Source organism: Mustela nivalis (genome assembly GCF_964662115.1).
Source record: "Mustela nivalis genome assembly, chromosome: 11".
Classification (NCBI taxonomy): domain Eukaryota; kingdom Metazoa; phylum Chordata; class Mammalia; order Carnivora; family Mustelidae; genus Mustela; species Mustela nivalis.
Window position 1 is genome coordinate 97,276,836 of NC_139030.1, and position 27,130 is coordinate 97,303,965.

The 27,130-nt window shown below is 48.0% G+C and overlaps 1 protein-coding gene across 4 annotated transcripts in view; it reads right to left on the reverse strand.

Moving 5' to 3' along the window:
* Positions 1-4,506: 4,506 nt before the first annotated feature.
* NRP2 (neuropilin 2) overlaps positions 4,507-27,130 on the reverse strand; it is a 114,004-nt gene continuing 91,380 nt past the window's right edge. For 2 of the 4 annotated variants that reach the window (XM_082689134.1, XM_082689135.1), the window contains exons 16-17: positions 10,200-10,250; positions 4,507-7,815 (exon numbers count right to left, since the gene is read on the reverse strand). In XM_082689134.1, coding sequence (XP_082545260.1) covers positions 7,511-7,815; positions 10,200-10,250 — 356 coding nt within the window. In that variant the 3' untranslated portion in view covers positions 4,507-7,510. Of the gene's footprint in view, positions 7,816-10,199; positions 10,251-22,496; positions 26,060-27,130 lie in introns of those variants that run through there. The other 2 variants (XM_082689137.1, XM_082689136.1) reach the window with 1 other exon arrangement.

Genomic DNA, 27,130 nt, shown 5'->3' on the forward strand with positions numbered 1-27,130 from the left:
CAGGGCAGACTCTAGGAAACCTACTTCCACGGTTTCCTCTACGCTGAAGGCCAGGTAGCAACGAGGGGGAATGAAATACTTAGCTTCTCTTGTCTGTGCAAAGTGGGGGGCTTGATGCCTGTCAGGAGAATTTCTATAAGTCATTCATTCATTCATTCATTCAACAAACATTTCTTGTGTGTGGATGGTCCTGATTCACAAAGGAGAACGAGATGCTTCTCCTAACCCTCCACTTTGGCTTCATCCGGGTTTCCCTTGGGCTCCGAATCTCTGGCCGTGCTGGCCTTCTGTCTGACAAGCTCTCTCCCAGCGCTTCCCATTCACCTGAATCACTTTGGGATTTCAGCCCCCCTGGGCCATGGAGCTCAGGCTTCTCTGACCCGTCACACACTCACAGCTCTCCACACATCATGGTTATGCTCCTGCCACGGCTGGACTTGTGTGGTTATCTGATTTGCTCATGTCTCTCTAGACTGTAAGCTCCCTGAAGGCTGGAACCATGTCTGTTATGCTTATCACCATCCCTAGCATCTAGCAAGGTACCTATAGGCGTTTACTATAAAATGTGTTGACCATATAAACGGAGTCGTGCAGAAATTCTTTTTCCCAAGAGCTAACGGGAGACAAGTAAGCACAGTCACGTCTCGGTAAATTGCCGTGAGTGAGGGGCTGTGAGTGAGGGAGAGCACTTCTGCTGAGATGGGCTTGGATTGGGGCCAGCTCCAGGGGAATCAATCTGCTGGCGAGGGGGTCCGTGCAGGGCTCAGAGTGTGTTTAGCTCAATGCCCTCTTCCCAGGTGGGAAAGCCGAAATGTGTCCGATCTCCCCAGGGTCACAGAGCTGGAGGTGGGACTGAGAACCCTGGTCCGCCCAGCGCGGGGACTAGAGCTCACCCACCTCCTCCGCGAGTCCGCCTTCGAGGGGGGGAAGAGCACCGCCAAGTTCAGAACCCTCGGAAGGTTACTTTGCGCTCACGCAGGACTGCAACCTGATTGGCTGGGAATAGAAATGGACGGGCTCAGGAGGTGTGAGGTGAGGGCAGGGCGGGGGGGAAAAGTCGAGAAGCGAGGGCCGCAGAGTCAAGGCGCTGCCAGGACGGTTGTGTGGTTATGCGAGAGGCTTGGCAGGCGGTGGGGCGGCCAGCGGGCGCTTGGAAAGGCTGCGCTTCGATTCCCAGCGGAGGCAGTCAAGGGCTTCAGGAAGGAGATTTATTAGCTGAGCTGTGCTCCGGATCCCGGCAGCCTGGCCACGCAGACCGTGCAGAGCGACCCGGTTGGGGGGGGGGGGGCGGGGGCGGGGGAGGGGCGGCGTGGAGCTGCCGCCTGCAGTTTGCAAGCGGTACTGCATGGGGCTGGGGACTTGGTTTGAATGGGGGGAGGGGGGAGTGGAGGAGGGTGGGCGCCTGACCACAGTTGCCCTGACCTGCTGGTTTGGGGAGGGGCCCAGAGGAGAGCGCCCCAAATCCTCACGTCCCAGGTCCGTGGCCGGGGCTTTACCTCCCTGCTGGTGGAGGGCTCTTTGCGCCCCTCTGTGTGCCTCTGGCCCTCAGGTCCTTTGCACCCTGTGTGGGACCTGCTTGGGCCGGATCCTCCGTGGAGAAGGTGGTGGGGGGAGGCCCTGCTACCTGGTGCCCCGGGAGGGGAGGGGGCGTGAGGGAAAAAGCTCAGACCCCCGCGGCCAGATGGGGCCTGAGGCCTCAGTGGAGGGGTCTCTTCTCCGAGCCCCGGAAAGCCAGCGGCGCCGGAACTGTGCTCCTGCACACAGGTGTGGGATGGGGTTGCTGGCAGGGAAGAGAGAGGAAACAGGTGTCATTCTCTGAATAAGCGGCAGAAACAACTGCAGAGCCTCCCTCCCAGGCCTCTCACCTCAGTCTTCTGGGGGAACCCAGAAAGCATGCCCTTCCTCCAGGAGCTCTTCTGGGGTCAAGGAATGGGGAGGCCCAGCCTTGCAGGCTGCGAGGCCTGGGATATTCTGAGAGGTGGAGATTCAGAAGCAAGCCAGGCCTCCGCCTCTCGGTCCCCGGGCTGCTCAGGACGCTTCCCATTTTGTGGATGGGAGCAGAGAGGTAGAGGTAGGCCGGGAGGAGTTTCTGGGGACCCACGCAGGTAGCGTTTCCTAGTCTGACCAGCACCTCCTCACCTCACACCCAGTCTCCTGGTGGGTGGTGGGTTGTGGGGAGGGGGGAGCATTTCCCCAGGAATTTGTTTAGCTCAGCCTGGGATTAGAGACGGAAGCCTGTGAGATCTGGAACAGACTCATCTTTCCACTTTTTCTTCAGACCCCCTCCCTCCCCCATCACTACCACCAACGTTGCAGAGACAGGGGCACCTCAGCCTCCAGATGGGTCCTGTTTCCCTCAAGGATGGGCCTGTTCCAACTTCATTTCACTCCCTCCCCTGAGGATTGTATAAACATTTCCAGAAGGATGCAGATATGGGGGGCGAAAAAAAGACCTTATGTAAATACTAGATGGCTAGGAACCAGGAGATATTATTAGTTTATGAGGGCTCTAAAAATCCCCAAAAGCTCAACTAAAGGAAAGTAAAAATTTGCTTTCATTTTAACCTTTGTTATTGCTGCTAGGGTCAGTAATAGGAGAGAAGCAGGCATCTCAGGAGACACATGATATCATAAAGATCACAGAGGGGCAGAGAGGGAAATTGCAAAAATCTGACTGCGGTGACCTTACTGGCCAGTAAGTGAGGAGTGGGAAGGCAGTGGGGGTCGGGGGGAGGGCTGAGGGGGGGGGGCGGGGAGCTCTCTTTTCTATAAACTAAGGAAGGCCGAAGAGTGATATGGAACAGACTGTGACCCCCACCCCCACCCCTGACTGTGCCTGGAAGGGTCTTACCCTGCTCTCCAGCTTCTTCTCCGTACTGTTCCCACTGCTGGAGTTCCTGGAGGCACAGCAGACTCTTCCCCACAGCAGGGACCTCTCAATGCTGTTCCTTCGGTTTGGAAAATTTCTCCCGGGCACTTGGCTGAGTCGACTCCTCCTTATCTCTTCCGATTTTAGCTTAAATATTACCTCCTCAGAGAGGCCTTCTCTGGCCCACCATTTAGTGGGAGTGACCCAAGTCATTCGTTTGAAAAGGAGTTAAAGAGCCATATTGTATTGGATTTCAGATTCGTTAGCTTTCATTATAGTGAGTGTTGTTGACTATAAGAGCAATGTATTTAATTACTGCAAATCCCATAACATCAGTAATAAAGAGCTGTGTTTTGCAAATACGAACTCAAGTAACACAAATATTACACCTTTACTGTCTAGTAATTTTCCATCAGAGCTACCTGTTTGCCGCCTTCACCACATTTATGTAACCAGTCTTTATTTGATGTGTGTGGCTATTTGCTGGTGGTCCCTTCATCGGAGTGTAAGATCCAAGAGTTTACGGAATCAGGAAGCGCTTAAAAACATTTCCTGAGTAAATGGGTGAACCCAGTTTCCTTTCTGTGGGGAACAGAACCACAGGACAAATTTGCTTTTTTGAGACTCCCATTCATGTGTGTTGTGGGGGAGTTCATAATAACGCTTTTCCCCCCTCCTCCCTTGGGAATTTGTACTCCCTAGAATGGAACTCAACCTCCTTTAGCTTTCCCTGGCCAAAGTCTAGTTTGTTTCAGGTGCCTGGGTGGCTCAGTGGGTTAAGCCTCTGCCTTCGGCTCAGGTCATGATGTCAGGGTCCTGGGATTGAGTCCCGCATTGGGCTCTCTGCTCAGCAGGGAGCCTGCTTCCCCCTCTATCTCTGCCTACTTGTGATCTCTCTGTGTCAAATAAATAAATAAAATCTTAAAAAAAAAAAAAAGTCGTTTGTTTCAAATCCAAAAACCCACAGGTGAAAAGACCTGTAACGGTTTCTCGAGGCCGGGCTACTTTTCCTTTCTCCCATACCACAGGTTCTTGAACTTGAAAGAATACCAGAAGCCCCGGGAAGACTGGTTAAAACACAGATCACTAGGTCCTCCTCCCAGAGTTTTTGATTCAGTAGATCTGGAGCAGAGCCCAAGAATGTACACCTCAGACAAGTTCCCAAGTGATGCTAAGCCACTGGTCCCGGGAGCACACTTGGAGAAGCACCGCCACAGACCTTAGAATCACCACAGATATCGATAGCTACATGTTTGCACAGGAAGGAAGCAGCGAAGAGTCAGAAGTTGCAGGATATTGGCGGCGTCTTGGGAGGAAGAGGGTTTACAAGGATGACGGTCTCAGAAATCTGTCGGCAAGTCTTTGAGTTAAAGGAGCCCCCTTGGTCGGATGGCCCAATCCCCCAGCCCACCCTATTTTCATTTTATAAGAAGCCAGCCAACCAATCAACCTAACTTTGTAAGAAAGGTTAAGAAACATTGTCCCAGGAGAATGACCAACCATCCTGGTTTGGCTGGGCTGGAGGGGTTTCCAGGGATTTTCAGAGCGAACACCCAAGAAAGTCTGGGGGCAAACTGGGATGGTCACCCTAAACCCAAGACTCTCTGCCTCCAACAAAAAACATGCAGATACATATCTCTGGTATAATGTTTATTTAAATAGCAATCTTAAAAAGACTTTATACAAATCATATAAACACAGTTTGACCTTGTTGTTTATTTTTTACATTGAAGAATCACAGTAAAAGCTCTCAAGTTCCCGCGATCTGGCTCAGCCGGCGAATGGTCGAACACCTTTAACTGCAGACCCTGGAAAAGTTCATCTTCCGTGTGACCGTTTAACTTTCCCCCTTGCTTTCTTGCATTCGTGCTCACTCCTCGGACCCTCATCCCTGTCAACGACCCATCCCCACCGAAGAGAGAAAGCAACCCCGTGGCCTTGTGGACTGCCTAGTCCGGGAGAGCGTGGAGGTAATGTGTCATTCAGTACAAGGCAAAAAAGGAGATCAATACTGTGAATTGGGTTCCCCAAAGGGAATGACTCAAGGGGACGGGTCAGCTAGTTTACCTGCAGAGAGAGACAACAAATGCACCAGGGCACCCGAGTTGGGACCAGACCCCACTGTCGTTCTGTCTTACAACAGACCAGCCTCCAGTGTTGGTGAGGTATCTACACGTAGCCCTGGGTGGCTTGCTTTTGTGTAGCAGGGCCCACCCAGGGCCCCAAACAAGCCAATGGTGAGAATGGATGGCGGACCGTCGGGGGGATGTAGGTTGGCTTGTGCATAACTTAGAGGCCAACTGCAGGCTGAAGACAGGGCTGGTCTGGGGCACTGTATAAGGACCCACAGAGCCTGAGAGGGCCAGACCCCCAAGGTAGGCTTTTGAACTTCTCTTCTTCTGCAGGCAACTTCTGGAAATCCCTAGGACTTGCTAGCTTCCTGAACACCGAGCTACGTGGGAAGGCGAAGAGGAAGGTGGGCTAATAAAAAACTTGCTTTCGACAAAGCGTTAAGAACTGGTTTCTGCTGCATGCCCAGCTTGGGGGGGTCCTAAAGCTAAGCCCATGGGCTTGACAGCTTTACTTTTCACTCTAACTACCACTGTGCCAACAAGTGCCGAGATCAGCAGTTACACTCGGGCCCTAGGTCAAAGTCACAACAACATCACGGAGTCCCACGTGACCATTCACATACACAGTAGATACAGAGAACTCAAAGGCTTGCAAAGACACACACACATATGAATAAATAGCTGTCGGTTCGGACTCTCCCTCTCCGCAAACAAAACACTGTGACGTTACCATTTGAACTAGCATTTCCATATGTTAACATTGAAGGAACCCGCCAGTCCCATTCACCCTTTTCCTTTCACATGGGTACGAGACAAATGAAATTGTGGGTGACCATAGCAGCAAAAATGGTCTGACCGTTTACCACTGATAAGCAATGGGCTGGGCATACTGGCTGGGTTTCAAATGTAGTTCCAGCACACAGGCGATCTTTAGGCATGACTACAAAATCGAGATTTGGATCTTGGCGCGGACAATCTTATCCTTCACAGTTTGATGCCTCCCCTCCTAGAGTAGGTGAGAGTCATCGAGGGCCATGACTACCTCTCAGGCAGCAGGGCTCAATCCACTCGTAGGATCAGCAGTGAGCCGGGGGGAACTGGCAGTGGAGTCACGGGGGTTCGGAAAGAAGGAATGAAGGAATGCCTTACTTTTATGATATTCACTGATTTCTACATAGAGGGAAAATACAGGTTTTTTTTTTCATTGTTTCAAGGCACTTAATAAAAAACATATAAATTGTGTGTGTGTGTGTGTGTGTGCGCGTGTGTGTGTGTGTAAGAACACAGGTCTCTCTGGAGTAGAAGCCGTGTTGTTAGTGTTTTGGTCCATAGTACTTGCGCATTTCTGGTTCAGATCAGCTCGCATACATCCTACCTGACTCTCCTGAAACGCTGACGTGGGGCTATAACCCCGAGGAGAAATCAGTGTTTACTAGCCTATCAAAGAGACGAATTCATCCAAATGCCTCCGTAGAGCCTGTTTAGGCTTTGCCATGACACCATCACAGAGGCTGGACTCTTTTTTCCTTCTCCACTGTTCTCCTTTCCGTCTCGTGACATCTCACCAGTGGAGAAAACGTACTAACAGCCCGTGTTTGCCTCCAGCCTCCATCTCTGAGGACAGCGACCAGTGCTATGCCTTGGGGAGTAGACACCTGACGATGTGTGCGTGCGCGCGTGCCTGTGTGTGTATACGTGGATGTTTTCGAAGAACAAGGAGGAGGCAAAAGAAAAACGCAAAACCACCACCAGAGGCCCCTTGAAGTAGCCTCACAGCCACAAATTCTGGGTCTAGATTTAATGAATGGCTCCTAGTCACGAAGCATGTTAAGGCTTGTCCGCTTCTAACATGGAGATGCTTCTGTGGATTTTGACGTGTGAAGTTTCCTTTCCGGCTTGTTTTAAATCTCATATAAGAAAGAGCTATTCACGCTGACCCTAAAATGGCAATTTTCCCCTGGATAAAAAAAGTTAAAGGCAACAACATCCTACTTAAATGCTAGGACTGGAAATGGCAGCCTGTAGGGTTGGCTGGCAGGACCTACACCACAGCAAATCCCGGAAGTCATAAGACGATCAGAGGACAGGATAAGTTGGACGGCTTTTTTTTTTTTCCCCCTAAAGATGAACAGTCTGAAAAGACCTTTTGCTTTTCAAGTGCTGATTAGAACGAGAGAACAGAGTACCCCTGACCACTATTCTGCTTCCATCCTAGAAAAGTCCTCCTCTTCTGCCTCTTGGAGTTGCTCACAGACCAAAGAAATAAAATATAATAATCATAACAAACTCACAAACGAAATACAACTGTGACCCCAAAGAGATGAGCTCCCGTCTTAGTCCCAGCAACGCGACTCCGCCACGGCGCTCTCAGGTGGGTCCTGGCCCCCCTGCGCGGCCGCAATCTCCCCGCCCCCGTCGACTGGTCTGTCTGTTCTGTCCACACCTTCGGTATTCTGGATCGGTTTGATCGAGATTATGGCATTCAGTTTCCGAAAGGACAAAAAAAATGTAATCTCCGCTAGCCCCTCTTGCTAGAATGAAACGTCAGATGTGATTTGGGCGCAATCCGTCACGCTTCGGAGCAGCACTTCTGGTGGTTCATCTTGACCTTGTGCTTGAGGCCGTCGTAGAGCTCGAAGTTGTAGTTCTCCAGGGTGGTGCAGCTGCGGGAGCTGAGCCCCGAGTAGGAGCAGGTGCAGTAGAGCAGAAGCCCCGCACACGTGGCCCCCAGGAGGACGCCCAGGGAGCTCATGGCGATGATGGTGATGAGGATAGGATCTAGCGTGTAGAGCCAGCTCTTCTCTCTGTCGGCCGAAGGGGCGCCGGACCCTGAGGTCGGGGAAGAAGAGTTGCTCCAGTCCACCTCGTACTCATCTGTGACATAAAGCACACGGGAGATTGCGGGAGCTGCCCCTTCAATAACGGAGCCTCCCCAGCCCCGTTCACAGGGTCTTCGGAGCACAAGGACGAGCAAGGGGACTCCAGAACTACGCTGCCTGGTGTCAGAGCCCAGGATCATCATATCCTGCCTGTGTAGCTTTGGGCACGTTACTTAACCCCTCTCTGCCTCTGTCCTCTCCTCTATAAACCGGGGGTACTGTTAAGTCTACATCACTGGGTTGCTAGGAGAATTAAATGAATTAATATCGGTAAAGTCCTTGGTGTCCAGCACATACCTAGTGTGACCTAAATATGTGATATTTAAATAATTTGACTCCTACTAGGTAAGTTCGGGATATGGACAGAAACTTCGGGGGGCCTTTGGAGCTCTGGGGTGGTCCTGCGTTCTGGGTACACTTCTTTCTTTGCTACCTCACCTCCCACTTCCACTGGTATCGACTGAAACCGAAGGACAGGCTGAGACTATTTTCCCAAGGTAGCCTTCCCGGCCGTCCGAGCGGCAAAATTTTTCCAACCACCACACCTCACTTGGCATACACCTTACCTAACTGTTGTGGGTTGAATTATGAACCCCGAGGTTCCTAGGTTGCAGTTCTAGACCCTAGGACCTCAGAATGTGACCTGATTTAAAGATAGGATCTTTATAGAAATAATCAACTTAGAGTGAACTCATTCGGGTGGACCCTAACCCCATACGGATGTGTCTGTATTAAAACGGGAAATCTGGAGACAGACACAGATGGGAGATTACCTTGAAAACACGGAGATAACCATCTACAAGCCTCACAGTCCTCACAAGGAAACCACCCCACTGACACCTTGATCTGGGACTTCTAGTCTCCAGAATGGTGAGAAAATATGTTTCTGTTGTTTATGACACCCAGTTTACGGCACTTTACACGGCAGCCCTAGCAGACGAATATACTTAGGTTTCCATCACATGGCCAATGCATGACCACATCCACAGCTCATTTCCTAATAATCCCATGAAGAAGGCAGGGTACTATTATAATCTTTTTTTTTTAATAGATGAAGAAACTCAGGGTTTTTTTTTGTTTTTGTTTTTGTTTTTAAAGAAATTAGGTGGCTGGGGTGCCTGGGTGGCTCAGTGGGTTAAAGCCTCTGCCTTCAGCTCAGGTCATGATCCCAGGGTCCTGGGATCAAGCCCCCCATTGGGCTCTCTGCTCAACAGGGAGCTTGCTTCCCTTCCTCTCTCTCTCTGCCTGTCTCTCTGTCTACTTGTAATCTCTGTCTGTCAAATAAATAAATAAATAAATCTTTTAAAAAAAAAAAGAAAGAAAGAAATTAGGTGGCCAGGTAACTCCCTCAAGGTCTCGGATTTAGAAGGCAGTGAATCTAGGAATAGGACTTGGGCTTTCTGCATCCTTGGGCCCTACTCTCTGTACCCATCATAGAGCCTTGGCTGTTTGACCGGCTGCAGCCTCTCCTTCCAGGCCAGTTCCCCAGCTTTGCCCATAAAAGGAGTGCTTGATGGGGTTTTGCAGGGAGAATCTGCATTGAGTTAACAAGGTGCTGTTTGGGTTAGTCACGCTGTTTCTATAACTACACTTGAAGTGTTTGATTAAGGTTGGGTTAAAAGCAGCTGTTCTATAAACTGCTCTTCTTAAAAGCATCAATCTTGGTCTAAAGCTGTTCTTTGAGGGAAACCGTGGTGATCTCTCTTGGAGATCAGCTCTGGCACCCAGAGAGACCCATGCTGCTCTGAGTCGAGGGGAGAAATGATATCTGCATGTTTGCTCGGCGGCTGTCCAGTCAGGGGCCTTGCTTCAGCTCCCTGAAGTATGAGCATTTGAAGTGGGAGAGTAGAGCTCCTAATAAGTATGAAAACAGAGGATGGGCATTGCAGAAAGGAAACCTAAATCTTGCAGTGGGCCCTACTTGGAGTCTTGGATAGTGTGAGAAAGGCTCCCCTCAGGCCAGGGAACAGGAAACCACAGAAAGCCTAGGAGAATATTCACATGTATACTCATTTACTCAAGTCCTTTTTCGGGAAGAGGTCAATGGGTTCAAGCAGCAACACATATAGGGAAACCTGGCTTTTACTTCTACAGGGTTTATCCAGATTTGAAGTCCATCAGTGTCGAAAGTTGCCTTAAGTAGGGGACCTGTTTCAGATTAGGCAGAGGGAGGGAACTCAATAAACTTTCTAAATTTCTAAATTTGACTTTGACAAAGCAATTGATGGTTTCTTCATTCCTCTCTGGATTCTTTTCACTTATATTTCTAACTGGTAGTTCTAAATTCTGGCCTTCCAATAACCCGGGCATTACTTTTGTTGATGTCTTTATAACCAAACTTGAATTTCACGATATCTGCTAAATCATAGCAATACTCACCATCAATTTCATCTTCATAGCCTCCTCTCCCATGTATTTCTGGAATGTCTACTATAATGAAAAAGAAAACAAACAAATCAAGTTATAATGAGTTCTATCATGGCCAATAGACAGAGATGCAACCTTTCTCAGAATGACTGCCTGTACAGTAGGCAGCTAAACAGTCACATCTGCTTCTAGAACATTGAGTATGTACATTACTGGGATTCTTTCCCCTTCAAAAGATTTGTCTTTATTTCCAGCAGCAACCAGAAGAACAGAAACAAAAAAGGTCTTTAGCGCCAAGAAAGTTCTCACTTGTATCGTAATGACTGCATTGCCAGTATAGGTCTGCATTTATCCAAGGCGGCCTGGACGGCATGCCCATCATCCCTGGCCATTACTGTAATGTTTATTTAGTCCAACTGACCCTTCCATATGCATGCATTAAGTAGACATATATGATGAGGGTCTTTCTCTCCTGGATGTCAAATAAACGTATGGTAATTTAACAAAGTCACATTTCATCATCTTATGTTTTAAGGCAGAAGTAGAACTGAAAAGAATGTCCCTGTGCCTAACCACCTCCACGTACCTGTGCTGATCTCTCTTGTCTTTCCATCTCTGTTTCCTTTTCCCACTGCTTTCTTTATGGCTTAGAATAGGTCAAACATGGCCATCCAATCTGACTAACCTGGGCTTGAATAGAGCTAAGTTAATTTACTGTGAATTTTCTCCAGTATCGCTGTCTATCCTTTCTTTTTTTATGATAATTTTTTTTGGGGGGGGGGAAGGTGAGAAAGACAGTCTCTCTGTTCAGTATGCTGTCCATCTTATAGAAATCAGAGCCAATGAAAATTACCTGTCTAAAGTGGTAAAACATCAAAAAAAGAGAATTAGATATGTGCTGATTTTTCATTTCTTTCTCACTAGTTAATTATGTCTGCTCTGGCTGTCCGCTCAAGATGGTGCCAGCGAGTGTGCGGGTCATTTAGGAGTTTGACTGAACCCCAAGTCATGTGAGCAACCTTGAGGTCAGCACTATAAACTGATACCCCCCAAATCCAGGCTTAAGCCAAATCAAATCCCAGGCAGCTAAAACTATCAACAAGAGGGGGAGGGGAGAAGAACTTCAGACCTGCCTGAACTTTTCCCTCATCAGCACTTCTCAGAGAAGATCTACCTGACATTGACCTGAAAAGAGGATTGATCTATCACTGCCACTCTCAAAGTTCAGTCTTTTCCCTGAGGCTGTGTTTTTTTAACATGTTTTTAGATAGAAGTCTTCCTCATTCCTGGCCAAAGTGCTAAAGCACATTTTGATCCCCCTGGTTGCCAGCAAGGGACGCAACAAAACAACTTGCCAAGACCCCGCTTGAAAGGATCAACGCCACGTGGCACTGATTCGCCATAAATCCAGCCGATTTCTGGCATGTTTACACACAGCAATTGGCACCTGCGGGTCACGCCAGCTTCCCCACCTCAATGCCCATCCCCTGCATTATTCTCCAGACCCCTATGACACAGGCTGTTTCCTTGGAATGAAGATGTGAGTATGAATCAACAAGAGGCAGGAGGCGTCTGTCATACGGACCAAACCGAGCTTGTGAAAGTCAACCTAGAGATTTTTTTTTTAACCTTATGAAACAAACAAACAAACATGGACAAAACCCATCACATTTCCAACAATTAATTGTTTTGACAGGATGCTCACATCTCAACACCTTCACGGTTAAAAGATGCAGAACACTGGATAAGAATATGGGAATCAGCCTAGCACAAAAACTGTGGGGCTCTTGCCAGTGACTTTTGGGCCAAAGCCTGTTCTTGCTTTTAGGGATTTGGTCTCTGCCAAAGAAGTGACAGATTCTTGGAGGCTAGAATGCCATTTTCCTCCACGGCACACCCTCAGGGAAGAACTCTTAGGACACTATTGATCATGGCTGGAAAGGGGTGTGTGTGGCATTGATCTTGAAGGAAAAAGGGTAAAAGGATGATAATGCGTATGAGAACATTTCACCCTAGGAGATCACAGCCTCTCGTCTCTGGAGACAAGAGGACTGGATGAGATGACCTCGCAAGAACTGGTCCATTTCTAAGGTTCTCTGAAATTGATTGCCCAGATGTGGCCGAGATTTCTGCATCTGGAGAATCAAAGGCTACTCAAGGTGAAGAAGAACACTGTAGAGGCTTGACTTGGCTTTTTGTATAATCACTGTTCCCAGGAGCTTAGGTGAGTGGGAAGGGGTCGACAAAAGGATAAGTTAATCAACATTTTCAAAAGCGCATCTGTTCACCAAGCCTTCAAGAAAGAATGGCACACTGGGGAAAATCCAAATAAAGGGAACATTTGTACAAAAAGCAATTTACTTTGATAGCAATTTTCTCTAGTCCCCTTGCTATTATTCTTGATATCTGTGTTTGATTAAGGGCTTTCTTTCTTAAAAATCCCCTTTGCTCTTCACAGGCCACTTTCCTTTTCTGTTAAGCCCAGTAGGTAAAACTGAGCCTGATTCCTCAGGATGTTGGCAGCAAGAAGTGTGCCCGTCCCACCAGGTCCCTGTAGTTCTAGCTAGAAAAGGCAGGGATAGAGAAGAGGGAGAAATGGTGAGCTCAAGGCCCAGAGGGGAGGCAGCCCTGTCCTGAGAGCAAAAGATAGCCAAAGCATGTAGGACCCAGGACTCGGAATTGAATTGTATTTTTCTTTTTTGTAAAGGACAAACTTGGAGAGGACCTTCCAGGACTCGGGTTCAATGGGTGGGTGTGTCTGTGAGCGGGAGATGGGTGAGGGAGAGTGGAATGGGCCACGCCTATAGGCTAACACAGATCAGGAACGAATCTTATCACCCACAGGACTTCAACTTTCAACCTTTGTTCTCCCATAACCTTATTTCCTCTGGGACCCCTTGTGGACTCATTCTCAGGCCAGTTTGACTCCAAAGCCTGAATTCTGACTCTCAGTACGGTGTTCGGGACAGTGGAGGCCTCCCACCCCCACCCAGGTCTGCCCGCGAGTTCTTTGGGCGTAGGCAGGACAGTGCGATTACCACCATATCATCACTACCCTATTCTAACAGGGTAGTAACGGACCCTAGTTGACTGGCTACACTCTCTGACTGTTGGCCTGCATCATCGGCTCACTACCTTATGGGAACCCAGGAGGACTTCTCCTGAATGTGAAAATAGGATTTGAAATTTGAGGCTCACGTCTTCCCTGATAGGCATTACTCAGAGGAGGAAGGCTGATTTACCTCGTTCTTCCAAGGGCGGTCTTCATTCACCAACCAATCAACCAAGCATCACTTATAAAAAGGATTTACAAGGTGCCGAGGAAATGCACCAAGGACTTTGAAGAATGAAGAAGTATGGGACGTGTCTACAATCAAGACCCTTAGCATGGTTGGGAAGAAAAGACCCATCCATGCCAGAACAGCAGAAAAGAAATCGGGGCATTGTAGAGGGGACTCCAAGTGCTGCTGGCGTCAGGGGTGGGGGTCAGACACATGAGGCTGGACCACTGCCTGGAAGGAAAACATGCGAGCGGAGAGGAGGATGCTTTGGAACTGAGGCTGCTGCGAGGTAGGGTCTGGGAGTTCTAGCTCCTTTATCGGATGGATAGGGATGGTTTCAAACATGGTGCCCGAGCCTTTTCACTCCTATACAGATCCCCTGGTTTGGGCTTGAGTTCACTATTATCTGATCCATTAAGGAATTCAAAGAGATTGCCATGTCTGGCTATAAATCTTCCACCTGGATTACCCTTCTCTGCTCCTCCTCCTGACCAGCTGCTGTGGACCAGCACAGGGAAAGGAAGAAGTGAACTCATGCAGGGCTGGAACGGAGTTCCATTAAGAGTTTAAGTAATCAAGTGATCAGAGTAGCCATCCCTTAAAAAACAATGCAATGCAACAAAATCTGGTCGTTTTCATATTGTGATGGAAGCCTTGGCTGCAGAGTCCCATTTCCCTAGGAGCCCCTTTCCTCAGCACCACCAAGAAGTGGGTTAGGTGTACAGTGAAGAGGGATTCAAGGTCTCCCCCATCTCCTCTGGTTCTTATTTTTCAGGGCAAGAGGTCTGCAGGGGCTTGTTACAAGAACATCCACTCACTGTTTCAGAAACTCCCTCCGCCCTAGAAGAGTCACAGGTTTTCAAGTGTCCTTGTCAGTAAATTGCAACATTATGGCACAAAGGGTTGAACAGCCATACCTGGTCACAAACTGAACCCACTCTAAGGAGATGTGTTTTTCCCCTGTGGGGTCTGGAATGCTGCCTGGTCAGACCACACACGCTATGCAGGGGAAACACCAACACGCCAACCTGCTGTCAGGGAATTCCCCACCAAGACGCTCTCTCTCGGTCTTCCTTCCCAGTCTCTCCTTCCCCGCCTTGTGTGCACATATGTACACGGACACACGCTTTATTTATCTTCCTCTTTCCCTCACTTTCTTCCATTTTTTTCCCTCTTAAATGAAGGTTTTTTGGGGTCAGAGACTGCTTTTCTGCAGTTACTCATAGAAAACTTTCCACCTTCACTTTCACCACTTCTGCTAAGCTATGGTCTCCTGCCAGGGTATTGGCATTGATGTTGTTCTGTTCACTTTCTGCATCGTAAAAGGAGCTTCACGAGATAGCTAGGGGAGGGAGAAGTCGACCCCAAACCACTGTTTCTTTTCAGATAAATGATCTATGACAGTCCATTCCTGGGTCGCTTGAATGTAGATCATTTCAGGATACCAACACGCTGGTTTTCTATGAAAAGTCCCTTCCACGCCAACTCCAAGCCGTGGATCAAGAGGCCTGGTTGAAGCCGATGACAGGTCTGCCTGGCGGGGGGTCAGCTCTGCTCTGTATCTGAGGGGAAGCCCCGTGGGTTATGGAGGAACACTGACTGCACTGGGAACAGGCTGCCTACTTCTCGTCTGAGTTCGGTGACCCGCCCAAGGTGTGAGAGCCTGGGTGAGACCCTCTGAGTCTCAGTTTGCTCCTCCGTCAAGTAACCATTGGCGTTCTCCCCTGTTCTAGAATTCTATGACTTATGAGAAGAAAATGAGAAAGGTCAGCGGGCCTTCAGATGAGGGCTCTCTCAAGAGGCTGCTGGTTGAACTAGACCAGGTGACTCCACAGAAAAGGGTCCCACATTACTCACTGCCCCAGTCTTCCCCCCAGGTCTGCCTTCTCCTGGGTCCTTGCTCCCTGAAGGCAGCCATCTTAGATGTGTGTGGAAAGAGAAGACCACGAAAAGGACAGGTAAAGGGGAAGCCATAAGGTCCTGTTTTCGATACTTGCTCATTTGCCCTAGAAACCAGCCCTGCTAACAGGCAATCAAGAAGTAAGAGGGTAAACTGTGCGCCAAGTATTAAGCCTCCACCTCAACTGACACCAGACTGATAAAACCAGCCTTCACAGGGCCACTTAACCCACCAAACTGCACCCGGCCTTTAAAGCAAGGATGGAAGAATCTCTTACACACAAGAGATCATCGAAATCATTCATTTTCACAGGTACAGGTGTCATCGCCCCCACTTTAAAGAGGAAGAAATTGAGGAAGGCAGGCCGAAAAATGCAGTAAGTCACCGAACAAATCAGCAGTGAAGTGAGTAAGCCACATTTTCGACACCTTGTTTGGGGCTGTGATTTATGGGGGATAAGCTCTTGGCTACTTAGAACCCTTGCTGAATTTGATTCCAAGTTCTTGAAGCCCCCGAGCCAGCTAAATCACTGGGCTGTTCCGATGGGAGTCGTCCTCGGAAAATTCTCTCAGCCATTTTGTTTTGATCCCAGCAGGAGATATAACACGGAGACTGAAATAAATGAGAAGCCATGAAGGACTAGGAGATATTTCTTGGCCTTTCGAAGTGCTTAATTCAGTTTAACATTTGGTATTGGCTGCTGCTCCCCTCACCCCACCGCACTTAATTTCCCTAATTCAGTGTGTTCATCCCCAGTTGCTCCAAGGAGCCAGGGGTTCAGATGTTGATGAAAACTTTGCCAAAGCTCCTCCATTAGGGAGTCAGGGTACTCGAGAGCCATTTATCCCTTGCTGGGTTTGGCTTCAGTTTAGAAACATCACCAGAAGATCCTTTATCAGGGGTTTTTATCTCTCTTGGGCTGATAGCCAACTATATGCAAAGTCATGGAAAAAAATATCTTTTGGAGTTTTCAAATGGTTTCAAGCTGGAAAACACGGGGGCCTCGCTTTGAGATATCCAGAGTCTGAATTTGACTTTAGCCATTATTTTTTTTTTTATTATTTTTAGTCGAATAACTAGGAGAAAACACTAAAAAGGACTGAAATACCAACTGCACATGAGAAGGCTGTGAAATGACCTAATAATATTTTCAAGTGTGGAGGCGGATGAGCAGCTGAGGCCAGAGTGGCTCCACTGAGCCCCAACAATGGTGTGAAAATAAGAAAAATGCAGCCAGAGAAATATTTAGCAATGAAGATGGGATTCGCCATTGTGCAGGCTGGAAAAACCCGGCTATGGGGACAGAGGAAAATTCTGGAACCTCTCCACCCTAGGTCTTGGAAAAATCAGAGATATTCTTCATGACTCTAAGCAGATACATCAACAAGAAAGAGGTTCTTCTTTTGTTGGTTACCTTCTTAGAGTGGGAAGGCGAGGAAACCATAAAACTTCAAGGTAGAGACGTTCCTCCCCAGTCTTTTTTTTTTTTTTTCCCCTGAGATAAAAGTCTTACATTTTTACCTTTCACAGAGCTCCCCCAGTGGGCTTTGACATTTCTCCTGTCCTCCTGTCCTGACCCTCAGGAGAGGTGCATCCTGGGAACAGCCCTCAGGGGGCGTCGTTCCCTATGACCTGGGTGAGTGAAAGCATGGAACTGAAGAAACAAAGCTGCATTCACTCCCCGTGTGACAGAAGATGTCTTCTTAAAGCTTCCCTTCGTATTTTGTAAGTCCCGGAAAAGAACACCTTATGTATCCCACCAGGGCAGTTTGCTATACGTAAAAGCTGGGCTCTTCCTCAGAACATAAGAATGAACACCTCTGTGAGCAGATGTTAGCGGTTCCATAAAATCACCTCTCTCTACCCATTCAGGGGGTGATCGCCCCCAGCAGCCTGCGGGTGACCAGGGACTGTAATTATCACGTAAGAGAATAATTTGGTCTCCAGTAAGAACGCAACTCCTTGGAGGAAAGCCGCCCCTCGAGCTTTTGTTTGAGGGAATCTGCCCCATGCTTTTCTGGGAAGGGGCTTGGTAATGGTATGAGACTGACAGAGGAGAGGAGAAGGGGCCCCCAAGAGAGGGGGACGATGGAGAGAGGGGAGGTGGAAGTGGACGACGACCAATATCTGGCACAAAGGCGGGGGACGGGGGGAGACAGGTCCTGGTCGGGGAAAGAGGCCCTGTCGGGAGTTGCCAAGCCAGACAGTGATCACAGCGCTGTGGGCCTGGACTTCCCATGAACACCATTATTGAGCTTACCCTCGTGGTCTACAGTTGGCCAAGGCTGATGAGGTTCCCTGGGGCGGGGGGCAGAGAGGGGAGCTGCTTTGAAACCCATATCAGCCGCTGTCTAGGTCCTAATGCTCCCCCACCCCCCCACCTCAGGACCAGTTGCCAGAACGGCCCATGGGGAGCAGTGAGCCATGGGGATGTCCACACGGGCCCCTGAGGTCCTCATACCCCTTGTCCCAGCCCCTTGGTGGCAGTGAGGAAACACCAAGGGACAAAATGGCTCTTTAACCGTCTGCTGAAATGCAGCCTCAGTAACCAGCAGGCTGGCTGAGAATAGGACTTTGGTCAAGGCCACCTCTGGCTCAAAGCTTTCTCTCCCTCATCATTACTGCAGCCGGCTGCTCTCTAGCAAGTCCGAGAACTCCGGTCCAGGCGTCGTGGTAATGGAGTCCCGCTGCCTAGCAAAGTGTGCTTGCTGAAAGCCGAGACATGGTATCCTATCATTCCCGTTCTGGATGGGAGCCCTTGCTTAGGGGTATGTTAGTTGATGATCTTGAAGAGTTTAATTCTGCACAATCAGACGACAAAACAAGGCGTGTGTGCACGCGCGTGTGTTTGCAGTGACGCATCTCTAGCTCAGCCATACCTCCTGCTCACGCGACCCTCTTTCCCTAGCCACCCTGAGTTATTCACATGAACCCCATGCCCAGAGGCAAAAGTCCTGGATTTTTTGGCAGGTCAGAGAAAAAAGCCCATAAAACCATATATGGCAGTAGACAGTGTCCGATATGCTCAGAGGCAAAGCCCTATTATGAAAACCCTTTGTCTTAGTGCCTAGTAGAAATCAGGGTGGCACTATTGGAAGAAATGGTGTTTTGAACAAACAGACCCCTTGGCTTCTCTTCCACTTGTCCCTCCTTGCTGGAGCCATTTGGGGTCAGCAGCTTGCCTGCCTATATAAACCTCCTACTGGAGAACCACTTCCCTCCTGGTGACTTTCCTTGGGTCATATCAGCCCCAAACCTGCTTGGAAGAAAGGCGGACACCACCTTTCGGCCCGGAATGCCTGCTCCGCTCAGGGCCAGGGCGGGGGCTTTGGTCCTATGGCCCCAAGGCCAGGAGGCTCTCTGTTGGCACGTGGGCCGGCTTGTGGCGGCTGGAATGTTTTAGTCTGCAGCACAATACGGTGCACTGACCTTAAAGGATGTTTTTTACATGAATTTTTTAGTAGAAAACATAAATAAATAAGAGCAAGGCACAGCACAGTCCCTCTTTGAAGAAACCAAGGGGAACTCATTAATCATGGAGAACAGGGCTCTGGCTACGGGAGCCAGGGAAGGGATGAACGCCTGTGCCCCGGCGGCCGCAGCGCCAGAGAGCTGCCACGCGTAGCCAGGCCCACGCTCTCCGCAGATGGACAGGTTTTGAGAAAAATGAAAACAAAACCCCCACAATTAAAATTCCCTGCAGCTAAAACTATGTCAAGTCTTCCTTTGCAAACCCTCCACCCACTTCTGGGGAGAGAGATAGTCACAGCGATTCCACAGTCTGTGCAGATGTGGCAGGGGACAGAGCCCAGGATGTCCACTAGAGACCCACGATCTCGCACGTGGGGATGGGTGCACCATAAAAGGTAAGCCTTGACCATTTGCAGCATCCCTTAAAACGAACCTAGGCACACCATCTGACCCAGAAATTCTGTCGGAGAGAAGCGTGCACCAAGAGACAACCTCAAAGATGTTCATCGCGGTGTTGTTTATAATAGGAAAAAAGTGAACTAGACACAGCCCACCAGTAGGGGAGCAGTTAATAAACTATGGCACATTGACACAATATGGGATGTTGCGTAAGAGCTAAGAAGGACGGGGTAAGTGCGGCAGTGTAGACTGAAGTATTGTCAAGATTTTGTTAAAGGAAAGGAAGAAGGCTGTCAGACAAAGGAGGAAATGCTGCGGTACCATTTATGCAAGAACAAACCAGACCCCAACCCAACCAAACCCCATAGTTGGACACAAACATACACGTCTGTGACGGTACAAAATAAGGCCTGGGAAGAGATACCTCAAACTGTTTATTGTGATTACTCTCTCTGGAGAAGAGAGAGAGACTGGTTAGCAGAGAAATGGACTTTTGCTTCTGTGTTATTAGCATGTTTCCAGGATGTAGCTGTATATAACTCATAAGTTAAAAAAAGACACACAGAGAGAGAAACCCAGCTAGTTATTGCACTAAAATCTCCCCAGCAACTTTTTTCAGGACCAATAACCACTCTGGTCATAAGCCTCCAAAACAAGATGTTTCCCTACTCAACACCCAGTCTGCTTCTAGAATGTCCGTTGCTGACTTTTCAGTCTTTCCTATTTCTTGGTCCAACACCTGTGCGCCTTTAGTTTTTTGGGGGCTCTTGGAGGTCAGTGATAGCAAAGCCTAAGAACCATCACTTTACCCAGAAGACAGTTGGATGATTCTGGGTCTTCTGCCCACTGGGCTAGGGCCCGGAAGCACCTAGATTCTCCATGGGGTTGTATGCTGTTAAGTGGGGTTTTGTTTTTTGGTGATTCTCTAGATTTCATGTCTCTCCAGGACTTGGGTCTGGGGCCAAACGGACCCCCACCCCCGACAGTTAGGGCAAACGTGCTCTGGCTGAGGCATGTGGCTTGACACCTTTTAAGGGCGCAGGTTTCTGATTCGATCTCACCTCTAGACGTACCGCAGTGCGCCTGATCTCTGTCAGGCTTAATTAAATCCTACACTATTCTAGCTTTTAATTTATTTATGTAAGGCGATTCTTTTTCCTGCCAATTGTAAGACCATCGGCTGGCGTCCCCCTCTCTCTCCCCTCCTTTTGCTCTGGGTGGATTTGTTCTGTGTTTTCTTTGGGCCATCACTGAAGTGGATGAAAGGCAGATTACGCTGTGAGAGCCCAGCAACGTGCACAACTACAGAGAGAAAGGAAGCCGCACCTACGGACCTGCAGTCCGGCTCGGATGGGTAGCCCGCCACGCAGACAAATCAAAACTTAAAAATGAAACTCTTTTCATCGAAGATTATAGAAAGGCCACAGTGTTTGTGTAAAGCAGCTGCAAAGGCAGTGAGCAGAGGTGAGGGAAAGGGCCCCCACAGATCGGCCAGGCTTGGGTGATCTGGGCTGGGAGGCTGATGTCTTGCTTCAACAGCGAGACCACACATTTAAACCATCATAAAGGGCCAGGTAGGAGCCAGAAGAGACATACTGGGCCTTGACATCTGGTATTTAAGATCCATGGAAACACAATTTCTGTAACGTTTATGCTTGGGCTCGGTCTGAAATACCACAGTGATAACAGCGCTGTGTTTGACGCCCGAGATTAGAGTCCTAACGGTCTTTTGCCCTTTTGGGGAAGAGAGAATACTTCTAGAATAAGCCTTGGGACTAGAACCAAAACAGGAAGAGCAACGATGAAATGCTCAAAGGTGATTCCCAAATAGGTAACGCTAATGAAGCGTAAGTGATGGCTAGTTTAATTTAGGCTGGCAAATTTGGTCCCGGAGCTCTGGAAAACGTCGACTGAGCCTGGGTCTTTGCCTGAAATAAGCACTTTTGAGATGCTTTCTGTTGATCTTTTACTAATGGGAACAAATGGCTTTAAGGAAAGCCAAGGGTTATTTAGATAAAAAGGTAATTATGCCTTGTCATTAGAGTAACAAACAATGCTTGGGCATTCTACTCTTTCCTCCCGCAGAGGACAGATAGCGACATTTATACTGAGCCATCTGTGCGAACGGAGCTTCCTGTAAGATTTGAAAACCCAAATCCTGCTTCCTTTCCCTACCACTTGGACAGGCTTACAGATGTTAAAAAAAACAAAAACAAAAAAAAAAACCAAAAAAACAACTCCTTCCTGGATCTAGGTTTTGAGGCGGAAAAACAGGACTCTGCTGGAAATAGGGTCTTCTGGACATGTCTCTTTCCTTAGGACATTTAAGGATCATTCTTGGACCCCCAAGGAAGGTTCCTGGGTTGATAGAATGCTCGTAATACACCCCACAAATCAGGGCTGGTGGAAAAGCCTTCTAGGGTTTCTTCTGGATCACCATTTAGAAGCATTAAAGAGCCAGGAGGTGGTATTTCCTACATTTCCCGCCCTCAACCCCTACTGATCAAAATATTTTATATAACTAATCATTAACTTCGCAGAAAGGAGAACTAAAGAAAAATACATGTCAACACAGTCTGGATTTTTGAGTAAGTTTCCCCCCAAGCCCCTCTCAACGTTTTTAGAGAAAGTTCCTCTTACAAACTGTCCCAGCTTCATGGTTCCAGGTTCATCGTCATCATGTCATTCTCGTTATTACTTGCTCCAAAAGGAAGTCTGGAAGATTTTGGAGCCTTGAACGTGCCACACGTTCCCATTTTGTCTGGGAAAGTGCTCATAAACTGGAGATCCATGTTCCCACGGAAGAAATAATTTGGGAGGTGAGCGCTATGAGGTTGCCGCTTCTTCTCCAAAGGAAGCTATCTGTCTCCGTAGGGCCGAGTACATGATTCAGCATCCCTGGTCCCATTCCCCCTGGGGTCCCTTGAAAGGAGAGTCCAATCCCCAGGGATTTGCCATCAAGAGAAATTCTGTGGAATCACGCTGAGCAATTTAGCACTTAGCAACTTTTGCAAAATCCCACACCAATCATAAAAGTTGGCTCAGCTGCACAAATTGGATAAAACTCCTAACAAGCAGTAATAAAAATGAAAGAAGAAAAAAGCTGGCATTCAGCCTCAAGGAGAAAACCCACCTACCTCCCACAGCAATGCCCTGTAGCTCAGGAGGCGATATGCAAACTTGGGAAACATCAGTTTGTTCAAAGCCTACATTTCAACTTTGTTCTCTGAGGCAAAAGGGGAAAAAAAAGCCCAGATGTTTGTATAAAAATATCATCATTTTATTACATTCCACACAATACATTTTCAAATAGTTTCCAATGTCCACAAGTTATTTTGACACACAGGCAACTGAGCAATGCGGGAGATGTCACAGTTCTAGGAAGAGGGAATAAGAATAGGAAGTAAAAATCTTTAAGTTTTCTTGTTTTGTCGTTGTTCTTTGGTAATTTTCGATTATTCGGGTGTTTGCTTGCCTGCTAGTTTCATTTTTCAAGACAGGGTCTTTTAAAGATGGGGTATCAATGTTGGAAATACTATTGGATTTCCTATCTTATTCTGGCTTTAATCCCAAAAACGTGGGATAAGGGAAAAGACAATTTCACTTTATTTTCAGTGTCCTGTTTTGCCAATGCCAATGCTATGATTTTCTTTTCTTTTTGATGCCTTCACCAGGTATTAGGGGGATAGCAATTATTAGCATACCAAGGAAGGCTTTTTATTTTATTTTATTTTTTATTTTTTACCCCAGAGATAAGCGTTTCCCTCCTGGAGCTGTTGATAGGGAACCTCTACTAAGGCAAAAACATTACCAGCCCAAGCTAGACCTTCAATTCATTCATTCATTCATTCATTCATTCATATTTTAATAGTTGCTATCACCTCTCTGTCTTCTGAGAAGCAACTCTAATCACATGCAAGCATGCATTCACCTGTCCAATTTTTCTTAGAAGAGAGTGATCCTTTCTCCCTCTATGAAATACAGAATTTTGCTTTCTAAAGCTGCGAAGCGTGATTTTATAGAAGAGCTGCCCTTGGAGCATAGTACCTGGATAATACTATGGAAGTTGCTGGGCCAGAGAGAGAGAGAGAAGGGGAGAGAGAGATAGACAGAGGTGACGTCCCCAGCTGAACTACATCATGGGAGTCACAGACTTGCGCAGTCTCGTGTTTTCAACTATGGAGTGTACATAAAGATGATGCCACATGGGGCATCAGATAAACACACAGCAAATGCACAAAGCTGTTGTCATCTTCTTTTTTTTTTTTTTTTGTCATCTTCTTTTAAAGAAGGGAAATCCTCAAGGGTATATAATAACTCAGACAGTTGCTACACTGGCTGGATTTTCCAGGTGTCATTTCCCGACACCGTGCCTCCATGGGGTGCCTATAGGGATGTCAATCATTTCAAGGGAATGCCTGGCCCCAAACGCACAACTGGATATGGACACCTGAGATAAAAAGCCCTTAGTGACTGGTATGGAATCCATCACCCGGTGTGCGGGGCCCTTGCCCCTCCCCTTTCTCCTGGCTTCTTTTTCCATCTTCGGCTGGGGTAGGACACTTGAAATCTCAAGGTAGCTCAGGCTCTAGCCTTTCATCTTTTCTTTTCTTGGCAGGGCTGCTGTGGTTGAGACAGAGTAGCTCTTTGAAATAGAATAAGAGTGGGAGAGCACCTTTCTTTCGGGAGGATGAAACAAACCAGATGCGAAAGTGAGTGTGTGCTGGAGAGGTCTGCCAGTATATTCTGAAAGAATGCTAAAAGTCTCTCTCTCTACCAAGCAGCCAAAAAAATTAATATTTTGTTCTCAGAAGGTACCTGGAGGCTTTCAGCCCAGGCAACCATCTTTGGAGAGAATCTTATCCTTCCCTGGTGGATTCCTAGCAGGAAGGGGAGAAATCAACACCCCCAGGGCTGAGCGTCTCGTTACAATATGCATTTTCTATCAATGAAATGGATTTCATGATCCAGTCTATCCTTTGCACAGTATCATTAGGCAATTTATCTCCAACATCCCTCCCCCTGCGTGGCTTAGAGAAGACACATGGGCAGCAACAGATTTATTTTCATTATATCCTCTCCTGATGCAGCAACATCTGGAAATGCCAGGCCAGCCTACGAGGGTGTATTTGCCAGATGCTACGAACACTTTAAGGGGTAGCATATTGACACATGAAAAAAAAAAAAAAAGAGTACTTTTTTATATTCTCAAAATATTTAAATACGTCAGGTGGACAGTCTTACGTTTTAGTGGCTCTAGATTCAGGCACACGTTAACACCACGAAAGGAAATCAAAGGATCCCTTTTCCCCCATATTTTACAAAGGCTGTTACAAGGACCAACAGAACACCAAAGAATATGGTTTTTCACCTTCTTCCTCAATTCCATCCCGAGTCTCGGGCACGATAACCCCCTCCCCCGTCTCTGGGGTGAGGAGACTTTTAAGAGACCACACTTCTGTCCTCCTCCTCCCTTCTCTCCGCCACCTCCTGCTCCCAACATCAAACAGACTACTGCTTTTCCTACGCCAGTCTCCGATTTGTTATTCTTTATGACTTATTCCAAGATTGGACTTAACTGATAAAAGCTAAACATTCATTATGAGCTTCTCTTTCATAAGGCAACATGAGACAGATTTGCTTCAGGGCTGGAAGCAGAGATGGTTCCGCACACCCCCAATGGCTGCTCTCTTGCTACTTCAAAGACTCCAGGAGACATGACCAAGGGTCATGTCTAAGTGCGTTGGGGGAACTTTCCTCTTGGGTCAGATGGGTTGGGAAAGGGACAGGGATGGGAGGGGCCACATTTCATCTCATGCGGTCTCTAGCTTTTTAGGTACCCGGAGATGACAATGGTAGCCAACAGAAACCCAGCCAGAGCTAGATAAGGCAACAAAAAGCTTCAGTCTCTTCTCCAAGTAAACAAAACTAGTACAGTATATTATTTTCTTGTAACATGTACCCCCCGGAGAAATAACACAAGAGTTAAAGGGGGTCCTCTCTGAACACACCCACACAATACCCCCCACAATGAACCAGTCTCTCTCTCACACCCACACCCCCCACACACACACAGCTATTCACACGCAAATGTATACTATGTACAAACACACACAGCCAGGTCTCCTCTCGAGTCTCCTGGCAGACTGCCCACCCAGAGGAGGTAGGGGATAAGGCAAGGGGAAGAAACGGGGAACCAGTCTCGGGAAGAAAACCAGCTGAGCCTTCAGTGGTGAAGGGCTGAGGGGTGCGTCTCTTCTCATAGTCCAAGATGCAGCATTAGAGTTGGGGGTGGTTGGTTTGGAAACAACGAAAAGGAAAAAATAAAATAAAAAAAAGAACCCGAGGACAATGGTCAGGATGAAAAAAAAAAAAGCTCACAGGGTTTGGGCCCCAAGAGAGAGAGAAAGACAGAGAGAGAGAGAGAGAGATGTCTGAGAGTTCACACAGAGACTAGGCGAGGAGAAAAAAGTGCAAAATCGAGGCAACGTGTTTGCAGTCTTTCCCGTTTGTTTTGGGTGCTGTCCTTGGCTTCGGCCCTCAGCAGTGCGAGCCGCGGTCTTGCTCTAGTTTAATGGTTAAGGTGGGCTCCACCGCCAGAGGGGCCCCGTTGGTGTAGTGGGAGGTTTTGTAGGTGATGGAGTGATCGGTCTTCTTGGCCGCATAGCGGAACCGGTGGTAGTGGAGCACCAGGGCCAGGGCGACGGAGACCAGCACCAGCACGGCGCCCCCGGCGGCCATTACGTAATACCAGTAGGCTGGGATGGGCTGCACGGGCACCGTGTCCACTGTGGGCTCGGTCCCTGGTAGGAGGGTGCCCCCTGGTGGAGAGACACAGAAGAGTGTTGCTAGGCTGAGAGCATGCAGACGGATCAAAAATTAATTAAAAAAAAAAAAAAAAAAGAAACACATACATGCTTTGGAGTGGATAGGGAAGGGGGCAAGGGAATAAGATGGTACTGAGCATTTCCCTCGTGCCAAGCACTTTCCAATGATCGACATTATTTCGTTCTCGCAACCGTAGGAGGTAGGTACTGTCAGACCCATTTCGCAGATGAAGTCTAAACAGAGGCTCGGAGAAGTTAAATGAACAGTGGTCATACAGCAAGTAAGTAGGTAAGTATGGGGGTCAACCACGAGCTACGTGAGTACAAGGCTCTTTACTTCTTTCTGTTAAGCCACAGTTACTCTCCCATGGCCAGAAGCGTTCTAATTCACACACATACATCCACACGTGAACGCACGCAAGTAAGTGATGCTGAAACGAGCTCCGGGATTCCATGAGGCTGATTCTCTGAACGAGTGGGAATCTTTGGTCCGGTCGGCCAGCATTCTTAGACAATGTCCTAATTAGGCTGGCTAGACTTAAAGGTGAATTCCACTTTGGCTTGCCAAAGCTTCCATGCCCATCGAAATCAGCCTGGTCTTGTCTAAACAGGTCAGTGATCACTGTCAGGCCATGACTAACGCATCTTCATTTTTTTTCTTTTTTTTTAATTGGATAGAGGATCTTAGAACCTGCTTAGAAAGACGTTGCAACAACAACAACAAAAAAATGTGGGCACAAATGATAGTGAGAGAGAGAGAGAGCGAGAGCCAAGGGAGGGAAATCATTCTTAATCATGGAAAAGACAGGAGGGAAGAGAAACTAGAGGAGGATTTCGAAGGCAACCACATTCGCTGGCCGGCCTCTGGTTGCCATGGAGATGATGTAGCAGATTTAAGCCCAGGGTAACTCTGGGGAAAGACTGGCTAGGGTCCCACTTGATGCAAAACAGTCCTACAACTTGATTCTCCCAAAGATTTACATCAGATGAGAATCTGGCCCAGAAGGGGACTAGGAGCTTTGGAGCTTGCCAAAACCAGACATGATCTTTACTTCTGAAAAATGA